The sequence below is a fragment of the Erythrolamprus reginae genome, chromosome 4 (genome assembly GCF_031021105.1).
Source record: "Erythrolamprus reginae isolate rEryReg1 chromosome 4, rEryReg1.hap1, whole genome shotgun sequence".
NCBI classification, from domain to species: Eukaryota; Metazoa; Chordata; class Lepidosauria; order Squamata; family Dipsadidae; genus Erythrolamprus; species Erythrolamprus reginae.
The window spans coordinates 111,456,387-111,481,687 of record NC_091953.1 but is presented as its reverse complement, the minus strand read 5'-3'; the positions used below and the strand labels follow the sequence as shown (position 1 = coordinate 111,481,687).

General features: G+C 43.5%; 1 protein-coding gene across 11 annotated transcripts in view; it reads left to right on the top strand.

The window, feature by feature from the left end:
- Nucleotides 1–2,271: 2,271 nt before the first annotated feature.
- Nucleotides 2,272–25,301, top strand: part of LOC139166939 (cilium assembly protein DZIP1-like) — a 44,408-nt gene continuing 21,378 nt past the window's right edge. The window contains exons 1-10 of one of the 11 annotated variants that reach the window (XM_070751210.1): nucleotides 2,302–2,746; nucleotides 4,135–4,222; nucleotides 11,046–11,155; nucleotides 11,791–11,883; nucleotides 12,732–12,896; nucleotides 17,616–17,678; nucleotides 20,684–20,824; nucleotides 21,541–21,592; nucleotides 21,835–21,897; nucleotides 22,252–22,329. In XM_070751210.1, the coding sequence (XP_070607311.1) occupies nucleotides 2,306–2,746; nucleotides 4,135–4,222; nucleotides 11,046–11,155; nucleotides 11,791–11,883; nucleotides 12,732–12,896; nucleotides 17,616–17,678; nucleotides 20,684–20,824; nucleotides 21,541–21,592; nucleotides 21,835–21,897; nucleotides 22,252–22,329 (1,294 nt within the window). In that variant the 5' untranslated portion in view covers nucleotides 2,302–2,305. Of the gene's footprint in view, nucleotides 2,747–4,134; nucleotides 4,223–11,042; nucleotides 11,156–11,790; nucleotides 11,884–12,731; nucleotides 12,897–17,615; nucleotides 17,679–20,683; nucleotides 20,825–21,540; nucleotides 21,593–21,834; nucleotides 21,898–22,251; nucleotides 22,330–25,301 lie in introns of all 11 variants that reach the window. The other 10 variants (XM_070751209.1, XM_070751213.1, XM_070751214.1 and 7 more) reach the window with 10 other exon arrangements.

Below are 25,301 nucleotides of genomic sequence, written 5' to 3'. Positions count from 1 at the left end.
ATATTGGGTTAATATTCATTTGACTTTTTAAATGTGAGGTTTTATTGGATAAAAAAATAATACTGTGGTTCCCCCCCTCCATTTTAGGGGTATGCATTGTTATGGGATTGCAATTCATTTCTTCAGAGATAGAATTGTGCGAATATGTATAGTCATATACAGATAAATATGTAAATTACATGCATTACATATATGTAACTTACATATTTGTATGTACAGTATATGACTGTAATCACAGAATCGTATTGAACTCGAAGGAAGGTGCTGAAAGAATTGGATTTAGATTCTATAATACAGAAATCCTCACAATAATAGGCAACTGGCTGATCAGCAAATCACAAGTTAAATCCAAATTAACCAACCATTTTTCCTTGGTAATTTGGACAAATATGTTGGAAATGCAAAGGGAAGGAAGTAGGGAGTCATAAGGAAGCTTGTTTTTACATCAATGATAATGTGCCCCCCAATAATATATACTGCTCAAAAAAATAAAGGGAACACTTAAACAACACAATATAACTCCAAGTAAATCAAACGTCTGTGAAATCAAACTGTCCACTTAGGAAGCAACACAGATTGACGATCAATTGCACATGCTGTTGTGTACATTCAACTTTGTACAGAATAAAGTATTCAATGAGAATATTTCATTCAGATCTAGGATGTCTTATTTGAGTGTTTCCTTTATTTTTTTGAGCAGTATATTATATTACATATATGTATGTACTATGTACGTAACTTACATATTTGTATGTATATGTAACTTACATATATATAATATATATGTAATACAGTATATATAACTTACATATTTGTATGCAGATGACTGTAATCACAGAATCGTATCGAAGTCGAAGGAAGGTGCTGAAAGACGATTGAATTTAGATTCTATAATACAGAAATCCTCACAACAGCAACTGGCTGATCAGCAAATCACAAGTAAAATCCAAATTAACCCACCCCTTTCCTTGTTAATTTGTACAAATCTGTTGGAAATGCAAAGCAAAGGAAGTGGGAAGTCATAGGAAGCTTGTTTTTACATCAATGATAATGTATCCCCCCAATAAAATACTGCTCAAAAAAATAAAGGGAACACTTAAACAAGTAAATCAAACTTCTGTGAAATTAAACTGTCCACTTAGGAAGCAACAGTGATTGACAATCAATTTCACATGCTGTCAGCATACTCAACTTTGTACAGAACAAAGTGTTCAATTAGAATATTTCATTCATTTAGATCTAGGATGTGTTCTTGGAGTGTTCCCTTTAATTTTTTGAGTAGTGTATATATGACTGCATCTTAAAACACCATTGTGTTGAAGGATTATTATATGTCAGATGTTATATTATTATAGGCTTCAGAAATTAGGAGTGCTTATAGTGTTGCAAGTGCAAAAGGGGTGCTTGCAGTAAAAGTGATGTTTCCAAAAGCAAAACAAATCCAGTGGATAATAATCTCCCTGAAACTAGGATTAAATATTACTGATGCTTGAACTCAATTTCTCTACACCTTTTTAATTGATCTAAAGTCTCAGCTGGCAATTTCATTAATAATAATAATCAATCAAAAAATATCAGGTTGTGGGGGTTTTTTGGCCTTTTACTTTTGGATGTGTCAAAGCTGAAGCTGGCAATTTTGCTTGCATGTGATGAAAACTTTTTAAAGTAGATTCCACCAGTGGTTCCTCTTACTTGAGACACTTTGGATTGTTAGGGGAATATGCAATAGAATTTATTTTTGATGACAGGGAATTAGCAAAGCTGCCCGAGTCGTTGGAGAGGGGCAGCATATAAATCCAAATAGATAGACAGACAGACAGACAGAAGAGATAGATATAGATTAAATAGATTAGATAGATAGGTAATAGAATAGACAGAAGAGATATGGATAAAGATGGATAAATAGATAGATTAGATTAGATAGATAGATAGATTAAATAGGTTAGATACATAGATCAAATCTGTGTTTGGGGGTTTCTCTGGCAAGTGGGCCAAACAAAGCCCACCTGTTCTGGACCCTCTTTAATAGTTTGGGTCCCTAACAATGTGGATAAAAAAGGCAGTTTGAATGCTTCGGTTTGAATGCCATCCAGCGTCTTGGATACTCTCCCCGAGGGTCGTGGAGGCATGTTCGTGGGCGGTAAGCCGGACCCCCTCCTCGCGTGACCCCCCCCGGGCGACGACGCCTCGGTTGCCACGGCAACATCTCCGGCAGTTGGAGACGCGGGACTGCTGTTTTTTCACGTCCCAACAGGCGAAGCAGGCGGCTCGGATGGCGGCAGCGATTTATTCTCCGCCCCCCGGGATGGCCCTGCCTCCTTTCCAATTTCGTCTCCGGCGCGAAGAGCCGGATTGGCGCCGCCTGAGCACCGTGGATGTGGACCGCGTGGCGGCCGAAATGAACGTAGCTGTGCTGCAGGAGCACCTGGAGCATGTCACCTACTGCAACGTCGGCCAGGAGCGCTGCCCTCGCTGCAGCTGCCCCGCCGACCCGCTCCTGCTCAAGCTCCTGCGCCTGGCCCAGCTCTGCCTCGAGTACCTGCTCCACTCCCAAAATTACCTCAGCGCCCAACTCCGCGACAGCCAGGAATTGCTCCGCGCCGCCGATGCTCAACGAGACCTGCTGGCTAATGACGTGGCCCACGGGGCCGAGCAGATCCGGCTGCTCAAAGTGGAGTGCAAGCGCCGCAAGAAGATGATCGCCACCCAGCAGATGATGCTCCAGGCCGAGGCCACCTCTCAGCAGGTCTGCTGCTGGCGGGTGGAGCTATTGATGGCTTTGGGGAGGTGGGATGTTCATACAGGTTTTCCTCGACTTAGAACAGCTCATGTTGACGGTTTACAATTACAATAGAGCTGAAAAAAAGAAAGTGGCTTATGACTTTATTTATTTATTTATTTATATTATTTTATTTATAATTTTACAATGGAGTTAAAAAAAAGTGGCAGGACTTCATTTATTTATTATTTTTATAATTTTATTCATAATTTTACGATGGAGCAGAAAAGAAAGTGGCTTAGGACTGCATTTATTCATTTATTATTATTTTTATTTATTTATTTATTGTCTTACAATGTAGCTGAAAAAGCGACTTATTATTATTGTTACTATTATTCTCTTTATTATTTTATTTATTTATTTATTAAAATTTATACGCTGCCCTTCTGACAGACTCAGGGAGGCTTATAATAAATAAAATAATTACAAAATTTAAAACACCCCAGTATATATTATAAAAACAGATAGGAAAGTTAAAACCCAATAAAATAGCACAGTCATCACTCATACATACTAGTGGCCAGAGGGGAGAACTATCGTTCAACAGCCCCAAGCCTGCTGACAAGTGTGTTTTTAATGCTTTCCAGAAGACAAGGAGAGTGGGGGCAGTACCAGTCTTTGGGGGGGGGGGGGGAGAGTTGGTTCCAGAGCATGGGAGCCACAACAGAGAAGGCTGTCCCCCGCGGTCCCGCCAGCCGGCATTGTCTGACCAACGGGTCCTGCAGAAGGCCAACTTTGCGATCTAATCGGTTGCTGGGACATTTGTGGCAGCAGGCGGTGCCGTAAATAATCTGGTCCTAAGGTATGTAGGGCTTTATAGGTAATAACCAGTGCCTTGATTTGCGTTCAGAGACCAATTGGAAGCCAGTGCAGCTTGTGGAGTGTTGGACTGATATGGGTTTATCCAGGCACGCCCACCACGACTCGCGCAGCTGCATGCTAGACAAGTTGAAGTCTCTAAAAGTTCTTCAAGGGTAGCCTTAAGTAGAGTGCATTGCAGTAATCGAGCCTCACATCAACTGGGTACTGCCATCAGCTGTCACCATTAGTGATTTAGAAGAATTCAGTTTCTTTTTATTCATTGTACTTCAAAAAGCATATTAAAAGCATATGCTTATAATGTTTGTAATACTGATACATTTTAATCAGAAGTCTTTTTGAGTCCTTTTGTTTCGGGATTGAGTTTCCTGCACCATCCTTCTACTATTAAATTACTCAAATGGCACTTGTTTTCAGAACAAAACTGTCATTCAAAATAATGACAAACATCAAATCATTTAGAGATCAAAATAAACATCCAGAGATAAATATCCTTAGTGGCACAGATGTTGCTTAACCAAACTTTTATTTTACAGTGTCAGTTTTGTGACAAAGCCTTTTTGAACGCTACCTACCTGCACAACCATTTGCAGCGTCGCCATTCAGAACAACCAGTCATTGGTGGTGAGTGTTTAATAAATAGATTTCAAATCTTACATCCAATCCATAATTTTTCTTGTTTGAAAAAAGCAAACAAGGACAGTAGGTGCTATTTGCAGAATGAGGAGGAGACTGTTTGGAGAGCCGTTTCATTATTAGAAAATCCAGCACATTTGTTACTACTTACTGTTGTGAGCTGCCCCGAGTGTTCAGAGAGGGGCGGGCATACAAGTCTAATAAATTATTATTATTATTATTATTTTTTATTATTATTATTATTATTATTATTATTATTATTATTATTGCCAATATATGAGAACCCACTAAAGCCTTTGTTAAGCTAAAGTGAATTGTACAAATGCAGTTTGTATAGTTTGTATATATAAAACCAGAGGTGGGTTCCTGCCGGTTTGGGCTAGCTTTATAGAATCAGTAGCGGGAATTTCCCCCTGCTCACCGAATCGGCAGTGATGATTGGCTGGAAGTGCCCCCGAACTGGCTCTCTTAGTAGCACCATAGGCGCCACCATCTTGTTTTTTTGCTTCTGCGCATGCACAGAACTTGGTTTGCGCCTGTGTGGCACGCAACATATGTGTACCCATGTGAGGAAGTGAACCAGCAGAGAACTAAGTCAGAACCCACCTCTGTATAAAACATTATCTAACTTTAGTGTTTTTTAAATTTAGTTTTTATTTTTAAATGAGTTTTAGTTTTTTTATTATGATCAGAGGAAAGGATCTACAGCTAATCCCCGGCGTACAACTGTAATTGAGTCTGGCATTTAATCATTATGGTTGTAAAACAGGTCATCACATGACTGACCCAAGTTCATTAAATAAACACTAGGCTCATTAAACAAATCTGTTGTCCGCTGTAGGCTTTTGTTCTCCACTGCACTGCTCAGAGAGTCCAATGTGGGTTATTCTTCAGCCTCATTGGCAGGGACTGAGTTAAAAATTAGCATAAATGTTATGTCCCGCCCACCACTGCTCCCTTAGGTCAGTCTTAAAAACTCAGTCATAGTGTAGGGACTATGAGTTTTCTTCTCACAAAGAGTGTGATTTTTAATTCATCTAAGTACTTGTTTTTTCCTAACTAACTCTTCTTTCTTTCACAGGAGGAAGAAGAAAAGGTTTCCTGCTGAGAGCCTCTTCCCTCCGGGGTATTGCTCTCCAACTCTTCACCCCTGAGAGACCACTGCTCTCCGGAGCACTGCCTCGAAGACAGGGAAGAAACTTAAGGGGTCCCTGACGTTCGCGATCAACACCCCCCCCCCCTGCCACTGCCACTTTTCTACCGAAAAAGGGGTTTCCCCGCTGGGATTTCCTGAGGGGACGAATCAGCTGTTTGGCGGCTCCGTTATCGGCCGCCGATCTCCATCAGCGCAGCAAGACCAGCGGGGGTCATTTTAGAGAGCGGCAACTGCAATCGAGGCTGGAAGCTTCTCCTCGCCGCCTGAGGTTCTGACCGCCATTTTGTGGGGGAGAAACACTGAGCTGCCGGCATACGAAGGCACTGAGATGCCTCAGCCATTTTAGGGCTTAGTACCGCCCCCTATTTGAACGCCATTTTGAGGCAGCAGGTGGGGGCCATAGGCCAATGAGTCAGCAAAGCTAATTACTCAACGGCCGCCATTTTTAAACAAGGGGCGTTACCATGGCAAATAAGGAATTTAGGTCTTGACCAATCACCGGAAGGAGGGTCAGTGACTAGTTCCTCTGAGGACTGATTCAGCATTCATTTTACCATCTTGTGCAGACCAGTCCTTCGTATTATTGGGATTTCCCAGCTGCCCCTTCTACAAATAAAGGGAAGGATAAGAGCCATAGCACTAAATCAAAGGGAAAATCTTCTCAATCCTCATTGGCCTTAAAGGAGGCTGAGAAGAGAATCAAAGCCCTGGAGGCTCAGCTGGAAATGAACAGACCAAGGCAAGGGCCTAGTCCTTCTACCAGCACTATCCCACCTCATCAACAGAGCCCTTTGGCTTCTGCTGCTGCCTTCGAGGGACCTCACCTCACTGGAGCTGGGGATTTGTCCCATGATCGCCCATTGAGTGCCCCATTGCCATCTGAAGGGATTCAAAGGGCAGAATGGTCCAGACCACCACAATCATGGTCTCAACCGGCACAACCTCCAGCAGCCACCTTTACCCCAACTGCAGCAGGTCTCAGGGGCCCCATGGACAATTGGCAGACTATGTCTCCTTCATTACAAGACATGATAGCGTCTGCATATTCCCAGGGCATTGCAGTGGGTGCCCAGCAAAGCCCATCTCCTTTACCACCTTGAGCCAATAGACAAGACCTTTGGGTAGCCCCTGCTTCTGCCCCATCTTTACATGATTCCTTTCAGGAGGACCAGGGCCCAAGGGAGATGGCCACAGATCCAGAGGAGGAACTCTCGGAGGATGAGGCCAACCTACCTGACCAGCCCCCTTTGACTGCGCTATTCAAACATTCCCTATTCAGGGTCCTTTTAAACAAGGCCAAGACCACGCTGCTACCAGATAATTCATCAAAACCAGCGGGTCAAGAGGTGGGCATCATGCCAGCGGCCAGACTCATTAATGAGCCCCAGAGGAAGTCTGAGCACATTCCTGCAGTACCTATCTTTGCAGAGAATATAAAGAGACCCTGGCAGAATCCATCAGCAGCCCTGGGGCCCTCAGCCTTGGACAAAAGATTTTACTCCTTTGATCCAGAGGTAGAGGATTTACTTCAGTATCCTTCAGTAGATACTCCAGTCACATCATTGATGTCTAATGTAGAGGTACTGTCAGATATGGCAGACGGTCTGAGACCAGAGGACAGAAGGGCGGAAAACCTGATTAAAAGGGTCCACCAATTATCTGCTTGGTTCTTGAGGGCAGCATTGGCTGCGACCTTCTTTAATAGGGCCTCCATCCTGTGGCTCTAGGATATACTCCCCAGACTTGGCCCAGAGGACACCCGTCTTCGCCAAGACATCAACAAGCTCATCGCCACTGCCGAGTTTTCTGCAGATGCCACCTTGGCGGCAGCAAGATTTTCATCTCAAGCAATGGCAACTAACCTCTCAGCTCGACGCCTGCTTTGGCTTCGTTCATGGCAGGCAGACGTGAAATCAAAATGGCGTCTAGCTACAGCTCCTTATCAAGGTTCTAAGCTCTTTGGTGAGTCATTAGACTCTGTCCTGATTGAGGAAAGAGATAAGAATAAAGTGTTACCAATGTCGGGAAGAAGGCAAGACAGACGAGGGGTGCCATACTTCCGTAGACAGCCCTTTCGATCGGAACCCTCCTCAACTTCGTCCCCAGTTGCACGCCCAACCATCTTACCGAGCTGACCGAGGCGGCTATGGGGACAGGAACCGCCAGTTTCAACAACCTCGCAGATCCAACAGAGGAGGTTATCGCAAGCAAAATGACTCCTCCCTCGATCCGCCCATCGGTGGTCGCCTGCAATTCTTCACTGAATTTTGGGAATTCATATCCACCGACACATGGGCCTTAGAGACTGTGGAACAAGGCCTGCGAATAAACTTTTGGCAAATTCCTCCAAACAGATTCATACGATGCCCGACTTTACTTCATCCGCAAAAGCGATCTCTTATTTTCCAGGAGGTCCAGTATCTCTTGGACATCGGGGCAATAGAACCAGTTCTGACAGACCAGAGAGGTCAAGGGTTCTACTCCATAGTATTCGTAGTCCCCAAGTCCTCCGGCGGATGCCGCCTAATTTTGAACCTCAGACAACTGAACATTTACATCCGGTATCAGAGGTTCAAGATGCATTCGTTATATACCATTCTGGCATCTATTGTCATCAGGATTGGATGACCTCCATCGACCTGAAGGAAGCGTATCTACACGTTCCGGTCCATCCACATCACCATCAATTTCTACGTTTCTGCCTTCAGGACCAACATTTCTAATACAAGGCCATGCCCTTCGGCCTTTCCTCGGCTCCCAGGGCCTTCACCAAACTTCTAGACGCCTTAACAGCAAGCCTTAGAACGCGCTCCATACGTCTTCTAGCTGATCTAGACGACATAATCATTCTTTCCAGAGACCCTCAACAGGCCAAACAGGACCTGACCCTAACAATGGACTCCTTGGAGAGAGCAGGTTTTACAATCAACTACGACAAAAGCCACCTGCAACCAACCAAGTGCCTGCTCCATCTAGGCAATACAATAGATTCTTCAAGAGGCATGGTCTTCCTATCATCAGAGAGACATCAGAAGATAATAACACTGATACACTCAATAACACAGCGCAGCAAGATTCCCTGGGCGCACCTATCACAATTACTAGGTGTGTTCATTTCATGCATAAACATAGTACCGTGGCCTCGGATACATGCTCGTCCTCTACAGTGACTTCTACTCCCATTCCAAAGAGCTCGACTAAGCAACTCCAAACACCAAGTGAACCTGACCACAGCAGTTCGCCTCTCCTTCCCTTGGTGGACATCTCCTGCCGTAACCAGGGGCTCTCCCTTCCTCTTCCACCAGGAGGTGACCATCACTACGGACGCAAACCTGTCCGGCTGGGGAGCTCACTCCAGATTCCAGGTTGCCCAGGGTAGATGGTCAACAAAGGACTTGGCAGATCCCAACATCAAACTTCTGGAGCTACGGGCGGTTTTCAGAGTGTTCCACACGTTCTTAGGTACTGTAGCTGATCAGCACATCCTGATATTGACGGACAACATGGCAACAAGAGCCCACGTGAATCACCAGGGAGGTACACGATCAGACCACCTGATGCAGGAAGCACACGCTCTAATGTCATGGGCAGAGTTACACCTGGCCTCGATTCGTGCAGAACACATTTCAGGAGTGGACAATACGCAAGCGGACTGGCTAAGCCGCACAACGATAGACCTGGGGGAATGATCTCTGAACCCAGAGGTGTTCCAGCAGATAGTTCACCGTTACGGCATTCCAGTAGTCGACTTGTTCGCCTCACAGCACAATCACCAGGTACAAAGGTTCTTCTCCCGGTTTCCAACCCCGGGAGCCGAGCAAGTCAACGCACTCCTATCACCATGGCCGAAGGTCACAGCACATAGTTTTTATCGGATTTTTGTACCCACGGCTCCCATCCATCGCAGCTTTGTTGCCATAAGGTGGATGTCTGAAGAGCCGTGAAGATATACGTACGACGTACGAACACCTTCAGGAGATCGGAGGCTCTCTTTGTTTCATTCCTTCCCGCACCTATGGGAAGGAAGGTATCGGACAAGACTATTAGCAGGTGGATCCGATCCTGCATCATTGAAGCATACAAGACGAAATCAACTCCCTTACCGGATAGGATTACGGCTCATTCCACTAGGAGCGCAGCCACTTCAGTGGCTTGGACCACACAGGCACCAATTGAGGACATTTGTAGGGCTGCACCTTGGGCTGCACCCACGACCTTTATCAGACATTACCGCTTGGACTCGTTTGCTTCGGCAGAAGCAGCCTTCGGCAGAAGAGTATTACAGAGAGTTTGTGTTCCAGAGCCCCTGGGCCAGCCTATCCCTCCCTAAAGTGTGGCTTGGATATATCCCACATTGGACTCTCTGAGCAGTGCAGTGGAGAAGAACCATTGAACTTACCTGAACGGTCTTCTCGCTGCACTGCGAAGAGAGTCCAAACCCACCCGGCTTTTTAGCCCAGGTGCATAGTTCAGTGAGGTTTATAGTTTAAAGTTTACTGAATAAAATTTGTCTTCCTTTCACTATTCCTTTGTTTTTTTATTGACTGACCTAAGGGGGCAGTGGTGGGCGGGACATAACATTTATGCTAATTTTTAACTCAGTCCCTGCCAATGAGGCTGAAGAATAACCCACATTGTACTCTCTTCACAGTGCAGCGAGAAGACCGTTCAGGTAAGTTCAACGGTTCTTTTCAGCATAATTGGACATAATTTCCTTTCCTGCAATGTAGCAATAACTTTTTTTGGTGACATAACTGGATATAATTTTCTGGAACATAATTAGACACAGTTTTGGACATAATGTTTGCATAAAGCAAAAGCAGACTCAAAGACATTCTCTCTGTATTCTACTTCTTCAACACATTGTTTTCTTCCAATTACTGCAGCTTCTGACTGGTTAAATTGCAGTGGATATGGATTGAAGAGCTATCTCTAAAATAGATTATCATATCAGATATTTAGGAGCTTAATTGCCTTTTCAGAAACAGTTGCTTTTCTTGCAAGGCCTTTCATTTAATAACACAATAATATGGATAAATTTGGGTTAGCAGTTTTAAGTTGCAAAAAAACCAACTTTTGCTGCTATCTAATGGTCTTATGGATTTATGCAGCCTATATATGCAATTGAACATTTCTAGAAGAGTGAAAGTTGGGAAGAGCATCGCACTACAATATTCAATACACTTATTTGCTTTTATCTGTAGGCCTCTAGATATTCCTGAGAAACAACTATTGGCAGCCCCAGACAGCATCTTCAATATGAAAAAAGGTGTGAGCTCTAGTATAGGGATTAGTACAGGATCATATAGAAGGGTCCACTCTGATCTAGGACATGGCTGGAGTGTGTTACATTTAGAAGAAAAAGTGATAATGAAATGAAACCTCTGATAATGCGGAATTATCTTCCAGGCTAGTATTTGCAAAGTGCATTGAACTGATGTTTATAAAAGCACTATGTAGCTTTTATAGAAAGTTTACTGTTAAAGTAGCTTGGAGGAGTCCCTGTTACATCCTTTAGATGGTAATGTACTGATGAAGAACTTGGTATTATAATCCACAGGAAGAAACAATGCTTCAAATGTCTGTGTAAGTAGAAACAAATTTCTCTGAAGTATATTAATGGTCACTATCACCATTATACGTTCTTTAAAGCAGATCAGACTTATAAACTGCAGGAGGAGATCAACCAACTAAAGGAGCAGTTACAAGTTACCAGATCTCAATTAGAAGCTGAGCGACGAGCCCATATGGTCAAAGTGTCTAAGGTAGGGCACATTCTGTAAGGCTCAGTTTTAAGATGCCATCCAATAATCCATTACTAATTAAGATTATAAGTCTAAACTAGTATCAACATTCAAAGAAGAAAATGACTTGCCTTGTTTGGTACTTTTGCACTTTATGTTTAAATGTAGATTTAAAAAGATGATTTAGACATGATGGTTGCATATAAAATCTGCACCCTTTTTTAATGTTCTTTGGGAAATTTCACAGAATTGTCTATCCTGCCAATAGATTTTATCAAAAACTTGTTCTAATAAAGAGTCAGGTGAAAAGGATTATTATTATTATTATTATTATTATTATTATTATTATTATTATTATTATTTATTGGATTTCTATGCCGTCCCTCTCCGCAGATTCGGAGAGGGGCGGCATACAATATACATTTGTACAATATACATTTTCATACATTACCATTTCCATTATCTCTTCCTACAAACCTATTTCACTGATCAGTAATCCTCTGGTCTAGTTAGATTGGAATATTTTGCAATCCACACATCACATTAATTAATGTTAAGGTTTCATTGGTTTGGAATAAGCATCATGATCAAAATACAGGAATTTGTAGAAAAGGACTTTCTGAAATTCTTAAAAAAGCTTTTTCATTCAATTTCAGGAATATGAAGATCACCAATCCAAAGAGGAGGTGAAAGAGATGTTTATGAAGGAAGTTAAAGAATTAACTGCAAAAAATTCAGAATTACAAAATGTAAGTAGCTGAGAAATTGGATGGTATATTCTGTTGCAGTTTATTATGATTTATATTTTAAATATTTTAAATATTGGAAAAGGCGTAGAACTTTATAAAAACCTGAGCTTACTGGTTGTCACAAATTCCTTCCTTTCCCACTGTATCCCCATTTCTGCTATGTTCAAGCCGAGGATTATTTCATCTGCAGCTGCTAAAATTGTCCATCAGAGTCTCTTCAATTGGGAGGGCTACAGAGGTGAAATCCAGCAGGTTCCGACAGGTTCTTCAGAACTGGTAGCGGAAATTTTGGGTAGTTCGTAGAAGCGGTAGTGGAAATTTTGAGACATTTGTCTGGCCCCAGAGTGGGGTGGGAATAGAGATTTTACAATATTTTTCCCCCAGAAGTGGGGTGGGAATGAGAATTTTGCAGTATCCTTCCCCTGGAATGTGGTGAGAATGGAGATTTTGCATTATCCTTCCCCTACCACGCCCACCAAGTCACATCATGCCCAGCTATCCACGCCCACAGAAATGGCAGTAAAAAAATTGGATTTCACCCCTGGAGGGCTATCGCTTCCTTTCCCCTTTTGCCCCATATATTCATTACTTTTCTAAAAAGGTTCTGAAAGTGAATTGAGCACGTATTCCTTTAAACTTAACAACAAATAATTGTATGTTATATTTGGGGTGGTTTATTATTTAAGTAATTAGAGTTCAAGAAAATCGCTGGATTTTGGGGGTTGGTGGGCATTGCAAAAAAATACTTTACCTTTTAGAAGCATTTTCTAGTAGAATATGCCAGCTTATTTATTTTTCCAAAGAGAACTTTGAATTTTCTTTGATTGCTGCTGTTGTTTCCCAATTAGCATTTGCTAGAGATACAAAAGTCCAACCAACATCTGAAATCCAATTTAGGCACTTTAAAGGATACCCTTGAATTAATAGATGAGAAACATCGGATGGCTATGGATCATCAGAATGCAATGCATCATCTTGAAAAGCAGAATGTAATGCATCAGCTTGAAAAACAGGTAATTTAATATAAATTTCAGGCACTAACTTCAGACTCCAGGCCCCAGGTATCTGGATTAATAGAATAGAATAGAATAGAATTTTATTGGCCAAGTGTGATTGGACACACAAGGAATTTGTCTTGGTGCATATGCTCTCAGCGTACATAAAATAAAATATACATTTGTCAAGAATCATGTGATACAACACTTAATGATTGTCATAGGGGTCAAATAAGCAATGAAGAAGCAATATTAAATAAAAATCTTAGGATATAAGCTACAAGTTACAGTCATACAGTCAACATGGGAGGAAATGGGTGATAGGAATGATGAGAAAAACTAGTAGAATAGAATTGCAGATTTAGTAGAAAGTCTGACAGTGTTGAGGGAATTATTTGTTTAGTAGAGTGATGGCGTTCGGAAAAAAACTGTTCTTGTGTCTAGTTGTCTTGGTGTGCAGTGCTCTGTAGCGACGTTTTGAGGGTAGGAGTTGAAACAGTTTGTGTCCAGGATACAAGGGGTCAGTAAATATTTTCCCCGCTCTCTTTTTGACTTGTGCAGTATGCAGGTCCTCAATGGGAGGCAGGTTGGCAGCAATTCCTTTTTCTGCAGTTCTGATTGTCCTCTGAAGTCTGTGTGGGTCTTGTTGGGTTGCAGCACCAAACCAGACAGTTAGAGAGGTGCAGATGACAGACTCAATGATTCCTCTGTAGAACTGTATCAGCAGCTCCTTGGGCAGTTTGAGCTGCCTGAGCTGGCGCAGAAAGAACATTCTTTGTTATGCTTTTTTGATGATATTTTTATGTTAGGTGACCATTTTAGGTCTTGAGATATAATAGAACCTAAGGTCTCTACCAATGTTCCCTCTATTTTTTTTCCGGGGTGGGTGGAAAAGTATAGTGTCTGAGCGGCAGTCCCCTTGGGACTGGGCGGCATAGAAGCATAAATAAATAAATAAATAAATATATAAATACATAAATAAATACATAAATACTTAAATACATAAATACATAAATACATAAATAAAAATAATAAATCCCTTCTTTTTCATGAAAAGAAATTAATAATAAAACAAAACAAAACTCTATTACTATTAAAACTAAAACAACCAGCAAATCCAAAAACATAACTATTAATAAAAACAGGTGAGGGCTGGGGTTTTTATTCTCTGTTATTATTTAAGTCCTTTTACCATATGCTTTAAATCAAGAGTCACTTCTCTCTGTTTCTCACTCTTTCCTGTCATTCTCTGCCTCAATCATTTTCTCATTTCTCTTTTTTTCTCCCCTTTTTTCTATCATTTCTCTCTCCCTCTCTCTTCCTTCCACTCCTCTCTCTCTCTCTTGCTTTCTTCCTCTCTCTCACCCTCTCTTACTCTCTTCCTTCCTCTCTCCTCTCTCACTCTTTCTTTCTTTCTTGCTCTCTCACTCACTCTCTCCCTTCCTTTCTTTCCTTCTCTGTTCCTTCCACTTTTTTCTCTTTCTCTCTCTCTTTTCCTTCCTTCCCCTCTTCCGCTCCCTCTCCCTCTTTCTCCCTCTTTCCCTTTATATTTATCTGTTCCTTCCTCTCTTCCTCCCTTTCTCTCTCCCTCTGATTCACTTTTCTCTCCCTTCCTTCCCTCCCTCCTTCTTTCCCTCCCTCTCTTTCCCTTCTTTCTCTCCACGTCTCCGGCGGGCAACCGGCTTTGCTGACCGACACAAGGCTCAAGCCAGCTGCCCGGGAAAGCCAGGAAGGTCCTCCTGCCCCCCCCCCCAGCCGAAAACACAACGGAGGTCTGCCGCCACCAGCTTGAACCTCCCGTTGCTCCACCCCACTTCGCCCTGCCTGTCATCCTGGACCTCCGTTGTGTTTTCGGGGGGGAGCGGCAGGAAAGCCCTGTGCCGGCCAGGGAAGCCGGCTTTCCGGGAAAGCAGTGCGCTTTTCAAATGTGCTGCTTTCCTGCAACTCTTTCCTGGGCGGGGGGGGAGGAGGCCACTCCCCCCCCCCAGGAAAGAGTTGCAGGAAAGCAGCGTGTTTAAAAGGTGCGCTGCTTTCCCGGAAAGCCGGCTTTCCTGGCCGGCACAGGGCTTTCCCGCCACTCCCCCCTGAAAACACAACGGAGGTCCAGGATGACAGGCAGGGTGAAGCGGGGTGGAGCAATGGGAGGCTCAAGCAGGCAGCCTCCGCGCTTTTCTTTCGGCGGAACAGGAGGAGAGGGGGCGGATCGGGGGGGGCGGGCGGCAGCACCGAGAAGCCAGGGGCACGAGGGGGTCGGAGGCACGGTGGGGAGGCAGGGGTGGCCGCGGCTCCCTTTCCTTCTCCTGCTGGCACCTCCCCCCCCCGCCCCCCCCGCGGGCTGGCAGGGGGATGGGGAGTGCACGCCCGTGGAAAATGGTGCGTGGGGGGGTATTTTGGGGTGCACGCGTACTCACGCGCGCAGCTTACGGGGAACGCTGGTCTCTACTGTTGATACTGTGCTGTCTAGTATTGTGAGAGGTGGAAGGGTGGAATGGTTTCTCCTAAAGCAGTGATGGGCAACCTTTTGAGCTTGGTGTGTCAAAATTCACCAAAAAACTGAGCATAACTCGGGTGGTGTGTCACCTTGAGAAAAAAACTGGGCGGCATAGAAGTATATTTATATATATATATATAGGTAGGTAGGTATGTAGGTAGGTAGATAGACAGATAAACAAACAAAAAATAAATATAAATATAAATAAATAACAAATCCCTTCTTTTTTATTAAAAGAAATTAATAATAAAACAAAACCAAACTCTATTACTATTAAACTCTCTCTCTCTCTCTTCCTATCTTCTCTCTCTCACTCTTTCTTTCTCTCTCTCTCTCCCTTCCTTTCTTTCCTTCTCTCTTCCTTCCACTTTTTTCTCTTTCTCTCTTTTCCTTCCTTCCCCTCTTCCCCTCCCTCTCTTTCTCCCTCTCTCCCTTCATATTTATCTCTTCCTTCCTCTCTTCCTCCCTTTCTCTCTCCCTCTCGTTCACTTTTCTCTCTTTGGCGAACCCCCAAACTGTTCAGATTCAAGAAAAAGCTTATCAAGGGGGGTGGGGGGTTGTAAAAATCTAGTTATGAGCCACCAAAGGAGGAAGCAAATGGCGCGACGTCCACGCAGGTTTTTTTTTCAGACTCTCTTTTTTGCGAGCCCAGCATGATTTTTTAAAATTACAAATTAATAACCCGGTAAGGGTTTACCTTAGCACCGTCTCCTGTAACACCGTTCTGGAAGGCGAGCAGGGAGCAGAGGGGCGAGGGCGAGGGGTCCAGACCCTGAAATAGGCCTGCAACCCTTCCCCTCGCTCCCAGCGGCCCCTGCGAGCCAACCACCGTTCGTGGTGGGCTCCGATGCTTGGCGCCGCGCCAATCAGCTGGGAGGCGGCGCCCCCCCCCCAGCTGAAACTGACGTCCGGCCGGGGCGATTCTTCCCCCGGCCGGACAGGCATGCTTGTGCTGCCAAAGGCAGCATGTGGGCGAGCCTCCGCTCCGCGCAGGCACGCCCAGCTGGGAGGCGGTGTTCTCGCCCCTCCCAGCCATCGCAAATATCGGCCGGGCGAAAATTGCCCGGCCTCTTAATTAAGGGGAGAGGAAAAATAATAATAATAATAATAATAATAATAATAATAATTGTGGTTGCAATTGCACTCCCTAAAGCTCCATTTCTCCGGCGGCCGCGTGTCACCGAAAATGGCTACGCGTGTCAGTGCTGACACGCGTGTCATAGGTTCGCCATCACTGTCCTAAAGTCTACCACCATTTCTACGGTTTTGAGTGTGTTCAGTTCTAGACTGTTCTGGTCACACCACAAGGATAGTTGTTCAACTTCCCGTCTATATGCGGATTCATCATTGTCTCGAATTAAATAGGGAGACTGAATTTATGTCCCTCACGTCCCTGTAAGTTGAACACCTTTCCAATCAGTTCCCAACAAAGCCAAGAATGAGCACATGGGTTGGGGATGATTGAGATCACGATTCATTTGGAGACTTGGCCAAGTGAAGGTAGAATTAGATCTCTCAGGAATGTTCAGGTTAAGTTAATGCATTTCCTTCCAGATTCAGACTATTTTACCAATTTAAATTTACTTTAAATTGGTAAAAAGTGGTTTCAGCTTTCTGTCTTGTGCTAGAGTGTATGTATACCTGGACATAATGTTGGTCATCTTTCATCTGAATGGAGATTCCCTCTCCTTAATGCCATTCTTCTGGGATACCCTTACCTTGCCACTCGCCAAAAAAAAAAAAAAAAAAAGGTTTTCAACAGATGTTTGGAATTTGATTCTGGAACCTCAGAGCATTATTGATAAGATCCCAGACATTAAAATTACAAGCTAAATTAGTTCATAATGTCTATTGTGGTCTCAAACCTAACTGGTTCAGTGGCTCCAATATGATCATGATCTAGGCACCCATCTTGGGCACAGAAAGCAAAAGTAATTTCACAGTGTGATTTTAGTCTCAGATAACCCGTTTAAATATACTTTCCTGGTATAAGCAATGTGGACTTGCTTAATCACTGCCACAACATGTTCACCTTCTTAATGGTAATGTAGTGTAACAAATAATGATGTTATGCCAGTACCACCAGCTTTTAATCTCCATGGCTGCTTTTCTGGTGCAGCAGTTTAGATTGGGATTTTATTTATATTGTGAGTTAGACACAAGTTGATAACTTGGATTTCAATGAAACAAAATTCAGCAATATAAAGTTAAGACATTGTTCAAAATATTGTTTTTGTTTTGTGTAGGAAGTTAAGTGGGCTTCTAAGGTACAAATTCTTCAGGAAGAACATGAACATGAAAAGTACCAGGTAAACCTGAATGAAAATTTCCTAGAATTTTTTTTATTTAGAAATAAATAAAATTTAAATTTATTTCTAAATTTATTATTTAGAAATAAATATACCCCCCAAAAAGGAAAACATAGCAAACCATTCAGAAGGACTATTTAAAATACACTTTATGTAAAATTTCACTGATTCCCATGCTGAGTAACTTTCATGAAGTCTTCACATTCAGTTCTTTGGTTGAAATATAAGCTACAGCGTGCAAGAAGTATGCTATGACGAGAATTACTTTGAAATTCTTTAGTTACATTCAGATTTCTCTCTGAACATTTGAACTGGTAAAGCCAAGAATTCCAATGAAGAAATATCTTCCCTGACAGAAGTGCTTTACATATGACAAAGGTTAAAAGAAGTATAGAAAATGTAGGTTAAAAGTGTTTGTCTCTGTGTGTTCATAGTTTATAAGATAGATATATTCATGGTTTATAAGATAATCACTAACAACGGAAACTTAGATATTTTGACAAAATTTATACTTACATTATTTTTTCTAGCTTCCAGTTTTACAAAATGTTGAAATGTGGAATGATGTGGTTAAAAAAGTCATTTTGTATCAATATCAATCTTTTCCTCTGAAAGAGTACAACTGCAAACCATATAGTCCTTTATGCCCATAATGCAGTTGTATGGTTATGGTTGATTGTGACCAATGTTCCCTCTAATTTTTTCCCGGTGTGGGTGGAAAAGTATAGTGTCTGAGCGACAGTTCCTTTGGGACTGGGCGGTATAGATGAATGAATGAATCAATCAATCAATAAATAAATAAATAAATAAGGGGGGGGGAAATCCTTTTTTTATTAAAAGAAATTAATAATAAAACAAAACCAAAATCTATTTTATTACTATCTTCTCCTCTTTTTCCATCCCTGTCTCCTCCCTTGTGTGTGTGTGTGTGTGTGGGTGAACTCTTGAACCATTTCCAATAACAGGTGAGCTATTGGAAATGTTTCAAGAGTTCACACACACACACACACACACAGCTGGGGTTTTTTTTCTCTGTTATTATTTGGGTGCTTTTTACCACATGCTTTAAATCAAGAGTCATTTCTGTCTCTTTCTCCCTCCCCCTCTTGCTCTCTCTCTCTTTCTCTTTCTCTCTCTCCCTCTTTCTCTCACATACACCCCTTTCCAATTTAAGGGAACAGAGAAAGTTTATAAAGGTAATTGGGCAGCTGTGGGGGGAGGAGAAGAGAAGAGAAAAGACAAGGATGCAACAAAGACGGCGATGCAACTTTCCCAAACAAGTTTAAACACGATGGGCGAACGAGTCCAGGGCGCTGCCGAAGACGGGCAAAGGTGGCAGGAGAAACTGCCCCGCCAAGGTTTCCTTGAAACGTAGGGAGGGCTAACGCGGGATTTCATTGCAGGCTAACTTGGGGACGGTCAAAATTGTGTGTGTGTGTGCGTTTTTCCTTTCTTGCCTTCCAACCGTCCTTCCTGCATCTATAAACACTATCTTCAAAACCAAACATTTTCAATCAATCAATCGTAAACTGGCACCCCTTTTCCATTCCATGTCTTCAGGCTGCCTTTTGCACTCCCCGCCTCTATCGGTCTCCCCCCCCTTCCTGCTTTCTTCCTCCTCCTCTCTTCCTCTTCTTTCCCTCCCTCCATGTATCTTCTCTCCCTCTTTCTACTTTCTTCCACTTTCTTTAAAAGGAGCATTTCGCTCGCTTTTACGCCAAGGAAGAGGCTGGGGGGGAGGAGGGCGCGCCACAGCATCCTGTCTAGTCCAGCCATCTGACGGTCCCTTTCGGGTTCAGTAATCCACACACACACACACACACACCCAAAAAAACCCACGACCGAGCGAGCCTAACTAAGGCGCCTCTCGGCCGATCGCCTCACCCTCTTCCCTCGGAATCCGAGACTCGCGCGTTGCCTTTTGTTTTCTCTCTCTCTATTGCTTTCTTTCTTTCTCACTCACTCTTTCTTTCTATCTCTTTCTTTCTTTCTCTTCTCTCTTGCTATCTCTCTCTCCTCCCCCTTTCTCTCTCACTCTCTTTCTCACTTTCTCTCTATCTTGCTCACTTTCTCTCTCTTGCTCTGGGGGGGAGACTCTCGTTCTCCGGAAGCTGGCGAAAGTGATTAACAATGTCGGGCGAACGGGCCGACACGCGCTCTCCCCATCTCCCTGCCAACATTCAAAATAAGAAAACCCTTCGCTCTTACTTTTAATGTTCCGGGCGGGCGCGCAGGCAGGGAGATGGGGAGAGCGCCCGCCAGCCCGCGCGCCTGCCAGCCTCCGGAGAACATCTGCCCCGCCTCTTGCAGCAGAGGAGAAAGAGAGGTGGAGCGTGTGAGCGGGTGGGCGGCAGCCGGCACGCGCACCCGCCAACCTCCGGAGAACGCCCGCTTCGCCTCTCTTGCAGCGGAGGAGAAAGAGAGGCGGAGCGGGCGGGCGAGGGGCAGCCGGCGGGCGCGCAGGCAGGGAGATGGGAAGTGCGCGACCGAGGAAAAGGGTGCGTGCGGGGGTATTTTGGAGTGCGCGCGCGCTCACGTGCGCAGCTTACGGGGAACGGTGATTGTGACAGCTACAAAAATCATCTATGTGTCATCACAAACCTGTTGAATAGGATAGGCACCCTTATTCTCTCTAGTTACTATCTGGAGGGCCCTAAATTGCCTAACCATACCAAAGAATACAAAAGTATAATAAATTAATGGATTTTCTAAGAAATCCATTAATTTCTTAGAATAAGAAAATAAGCCTGTTTCGTAAATCTGAATTATTTTTCATAAAAGAGAAATATCTTAATTAACTTTCCATAGTGCATATATTTCTATTTTCCTAGTGCTGAAAGTGAAGGGAGTCTGCCCTTTAATACTTATGATCAAAAAACATTGGGAGGGTGAAAAATTAGACCAATAATTTTGTATTATAAATATATAATAAGATACATAAGATAGCATTAGATAAACAGAATGTTTCTAGTTAAATAGACTTTTTCCATATTTGACCTGTTTAGCTCACAGCTCAATTTGAGAAGCATAAAGCATCATTGCCTAAGGAAATGAATATGCGCAACATTTTCTATGAGAAGAGGTTAGAAGAACTAGAACAAAAGCTGCAAGAACAAAATGATCTTATTCTTATCCAGAAAAATCAGGTCTGTTCCATGTAATGGTGGCATTCTAAAATGCCAGAGCTTGAGCAAAGGGCCTTTTTCTATATATAAAAAATTATGGATGCAATTCCAGTAATTATACAAGTAAATATTTTATACGCTTCTCATTTTGTGTTCTTATAATCAGCGTTTCTTATTCCTTTAGTAGGCTGCAAGTCAGCAGTAGAGCAGGGGTGCTGAAAGGTGAATACAGGTTTAGGCTGCATCTGAGCCTTGATTTTCAAAGGATTAGAAAAATGGAAGTAAATGTGCATACAAGAGCAATGCAAATTTTGGACTTAGGGAGCTGGACTCAGAAGCCAGAATTTCGATGGAACTCTTATGGCTATGAAGTCACCAGAACTAATTTGTGAAGGAGACTCTGCTTATAATTGCAGTTGGCTGTGACAAAATGCCACAGGGCCAGACTTGAAATAGTATATTGAGCCAACATTGAGTTTATTATAGCAAGGAATAGTCTCTTTTTCCTCACCTACTATATGTGCTTGTCTTTATGTCTGGGACCAGTTAGGACCAATTCATCTGAAGAAGAGAGGAGTTATTGCAAGTGCATCCTTTGGCTTCCCATATGTTGATCAACACCTAGCACTTACCTAGAAGCCTTACTTTGTCAAAATGGCAGATTCTTAACTAGCAGTGTATAAGCAAATTCTCATTTCTACATCGATATCCATTGTTTTCTATCCTTGTAATTTCAGATAGAAAAACTGGCTTCAAAAAAAACAGTAGAAAACTCAAAGTTATCTGAAGGTGAGTGGGAATTTTAAGGAAGAAATAATTTAAAATGCCAGAAATACTTTTTAAAAACTTTATTACAAAGTTTTAATAAAGTTTTAATAATTATTACAAAACTGATTTTGCTGGGGGAAAATATCCCATTGTTTAGAAATACGTGTAGCTCATTGCAATGGGAAGATTGACACATCCTCTAACATTTTTGTTACAATGAAAATTTCAGGACCTATTTATTTATTTATTTATTTATTATTTAGATTTGTATGCCGCCACTCTCCACATTGTTGTTCAACCCAAATCAAGCGGATCATCCATGCATGGTAGGTTACTGTAATAGACATGCAAATCCTTAGGTATTGTCCTCTGGGATAATAATAAGTAACAACTACATTTAACTAATGGAACAATTTTTTAAAATTAAGCTTTCCTGAAATATATTGGAAAGATCATTCATTTTATTAATTGATGTAAATGTAACTTGCTGACATTTTCTTTCTGTACAATAGTTGTTTCTATTTAAAATCAAGGATTTTAAGGAGTTTTTGGAGAGGGGAGGCATACAAATCTAATATATTATTATTATTATTATTATTATTATTATTATTATTATTATTATTATAACTGAGAACATAACATTCTGTTGTAATCAAATTAATTTGTGGCTGGCTCAATAGATTTTGGAATTGAAGCAGAAGATCAGTCTGTTCTCCCAACTGCAAGACCAAAAGTGCGTCCAGAATCTGCTGACCAAGGTTAGTTTATATTAATCTGGGGTAAGAACCTTGAATAAAGTTATAATAATAGGACCTTTTTAAAAAATCACCTAATTGAAATGTGTTTTATCTCAAGAGATTTCTAAATATGCAAGAGACGTCAGAAAATGGATAGGCTAAAGAGAGCAAGAGTAACGTAGGGCTCTCAGGGGCTACTATGCCTACCAGAACCATTACCCACCTTTGCAAAAAGCTCTGGGTGGATTTGGAGATATATTTCATTTCTAACATTTAATTGCTTTTCTGATTGGCCAGGAGCACTTCAAGGAGAAATAAGGCAATTTTTGGAACGGGATGATTCTCAAAGAGAAAACGAAGAGGGTGGGGAGGAAGTGAAATGAATAGATTTTCTGGTAAGAGAAAGGGAGAATATATTCAGAAAAGGTCTGGGAATAAACAGATTTGTTTATTCTTAAGGCCCAGCTCTACCTCTGAGGCATATTTAGGAACAAAGCAAGTTGTGTATCTTTTTGCCTCAATTGTTTGTTTGCTATAACAAAGGGTTCTCCCCTGCACTGTTCGGAGAGTCCAATGTGGGTTGTTCTTCAGCCTCATTGGCAGGGACTGAGTTAAAAATTAACATAATTATGTCCCGCCCCCCTCTACCTCCTCAGGTTCAGTCTTAAAAACTCAGTCATAGTGTAGGGACTATGAGTTTTCTTCTCACAGTATGTGAGATTTATAGGATGTTTACTAACAATAATTTTTTCTCCTTTTTTTCCCTTTCTCTATAGGAGGAAGACCTGGATCTCAAGAACCACTGCCCTCCGGGGTATTGTTCTCCGTCTCTTCAATCCCTGAGAGGCCACTGCTCTCCGGAGTATTGCCTTGCTGAAAGGGATCGCTGGATTGGGGTCCCTGACGCCCGCGATCAGACCCCCCCCCCCAACCACTCTTCCAGCGCAACGAGTCTCCGAGTATCGGTTCTTACCGATCAGAGGAGCAATCAGTACACAGAATTTCCCCATGGGGGGAAATCAGCTGTAAGGCGATCCCAGCAGCTCCCAGACAGCGTTCCTGCCGATCGGCAATGAAAAAAAGAAAAAAAGATCAGCTGTTCGGAGGCCCTTTGCAGCCACCTTGTTCCCGATCGCTCAGAGGAGCAGAGATCGAAGGAATTGAAAGGGGGGGGTGCAGAAGGTGATTGCCGAGCTGCCCGAAGTTGCGCCCGCCATTTTGGCGCAGGGCCAAAGCCTCTGAGTCCCCCTCCGGCCGTTTGAGAAGCAGAGCTTTTCCCGCCTGATGTCACGGCCGCCATCTTGTTTGCTAAGGGGTCAGAGTGACTAGGCTCTTTTCAGCCTATCCCAGGGCCGCCATCTTGCTTCAGGGCGTTGCCAGGACAACGAAGCTATTATGGGCTTCTACCTAGTATCCAGCCAATCACGAGCAGGAAAAACAGATGACATGTTATTTAGGGGACACCAGCTTCCCTAGTCCACCATTTTACTTGCTTTTAAGCAGTAACCTCGTGTTTTTGGCTCGGTGTTGTTACAAACATGTCTCAATCCAGTCCCAGCGCTCCTGTGCCCTCCTCCTCCAAGAATAAAAGTAAGGACAAGGGGCCCAGCTCAAAATCTAAGGGGAAAAGCTCTCAGTCCTCCAATGCACTAAAGGAGGCTGAGAAGAAAATAAAGGCCCTCGAGGCCCAGCTGGACAAAGCAAAACCAAGACAAGGGCCTAGCCCCTCAGCCATGGTTATTCCACCCGTTTATCAAAGCCCGCTGGGTCCTCCTCCCCTGTCATCGGCCACCTTCGAGGGGCCTCCCTTTCAAAGCGCTGGGGGTCTTTCACCAGACCGCCCATTAAGTGCCCCCCCACCATCTGAGGGATTTCAGAGATCAGAATGGAGCAGGCCTGCCTCTCAACCTCCAGCAGCTACAGCCACATTCACGCCCACAGCAGCAGGGCTCAGGGGCTCTACAGATAACTGGCAAGCCATGTCTCCCTCGGTACAAGACATGATTGCTTCAGCTTATGCACAGGGCATAGCAATTGGGGCCCAACAACAACATCAATCCCCACTGCCACCTCGCCCCAGCAGGCAGGATATCTGGTCAGCTCCTGCACCTGCACCTTCCCTGCATGACTCTTTTCAGGAGGAGCAAGAGTTCAGAGAGGCCTTTTCAGACCCAGAGAATGAGCTGTCGGGGGATGAAGCCACCTTACCAGAACAGCCTGTATTAGCAGGCTTATTCAAGGCACCCATTTTCAGGGTTCTCCTAAACAAGGCCAGAACCACACTAACTTTGACCAGTGCCCAAAAGACGGCTGACCAGGATGTGGGCACATTACCCGCTTCCAGACTCATTAATGAGCCTCAAAGGGACTCAGAAACTATCCCTGCAGTGCCCATATTTGCAGAAAACATAAAGAGGCCCTGGCAGCAACCAGCAGCAGCTCTGGGTCCCTCAGCTCTGGACAAGAAGCTTTACTCCTTCGATCCAGAAATAGAGGATTTGCTCCAATACCCGGCTGTGGATACCCCGGTTACCTCGCTAATTTCCAATGCCCTGGTTCCATCGGAGATGGCGGATGGTTTGCGGCCCGATGATAGGAAGGCCGAGAACCTGATCCGGAGAATGCACCAGCTATGTGCCTGGTCCTTGAGAGCTGCTATGGCAGCCTCCTTCTTCAACCGGGCCTCAATCCTTTGGCTTCGAGACATCCTCCCCAGGTTGGGCCCGGAGGACGCTCGCCTTCGCCAAGACATTAATAAATTGATCGCCTCCACGGAGTTCTCCGCCGATGCCACCTTGGCTGCTTCTAGGTTTTCATCCAGGGCGATGGCTACCAACCTTTCCACTCGACGCCTAATATGGCTCCGCTCTTGGCAAGCGGACGCCAAATCGAAATGGCGTCTTGCAACCGCGCCCTACCAAGGGACCACACTTTTTGGAGAATCACTAGATAAAGTCTTGATCGAGGATAAAGACAAGAAAAAGGTGCTGCCA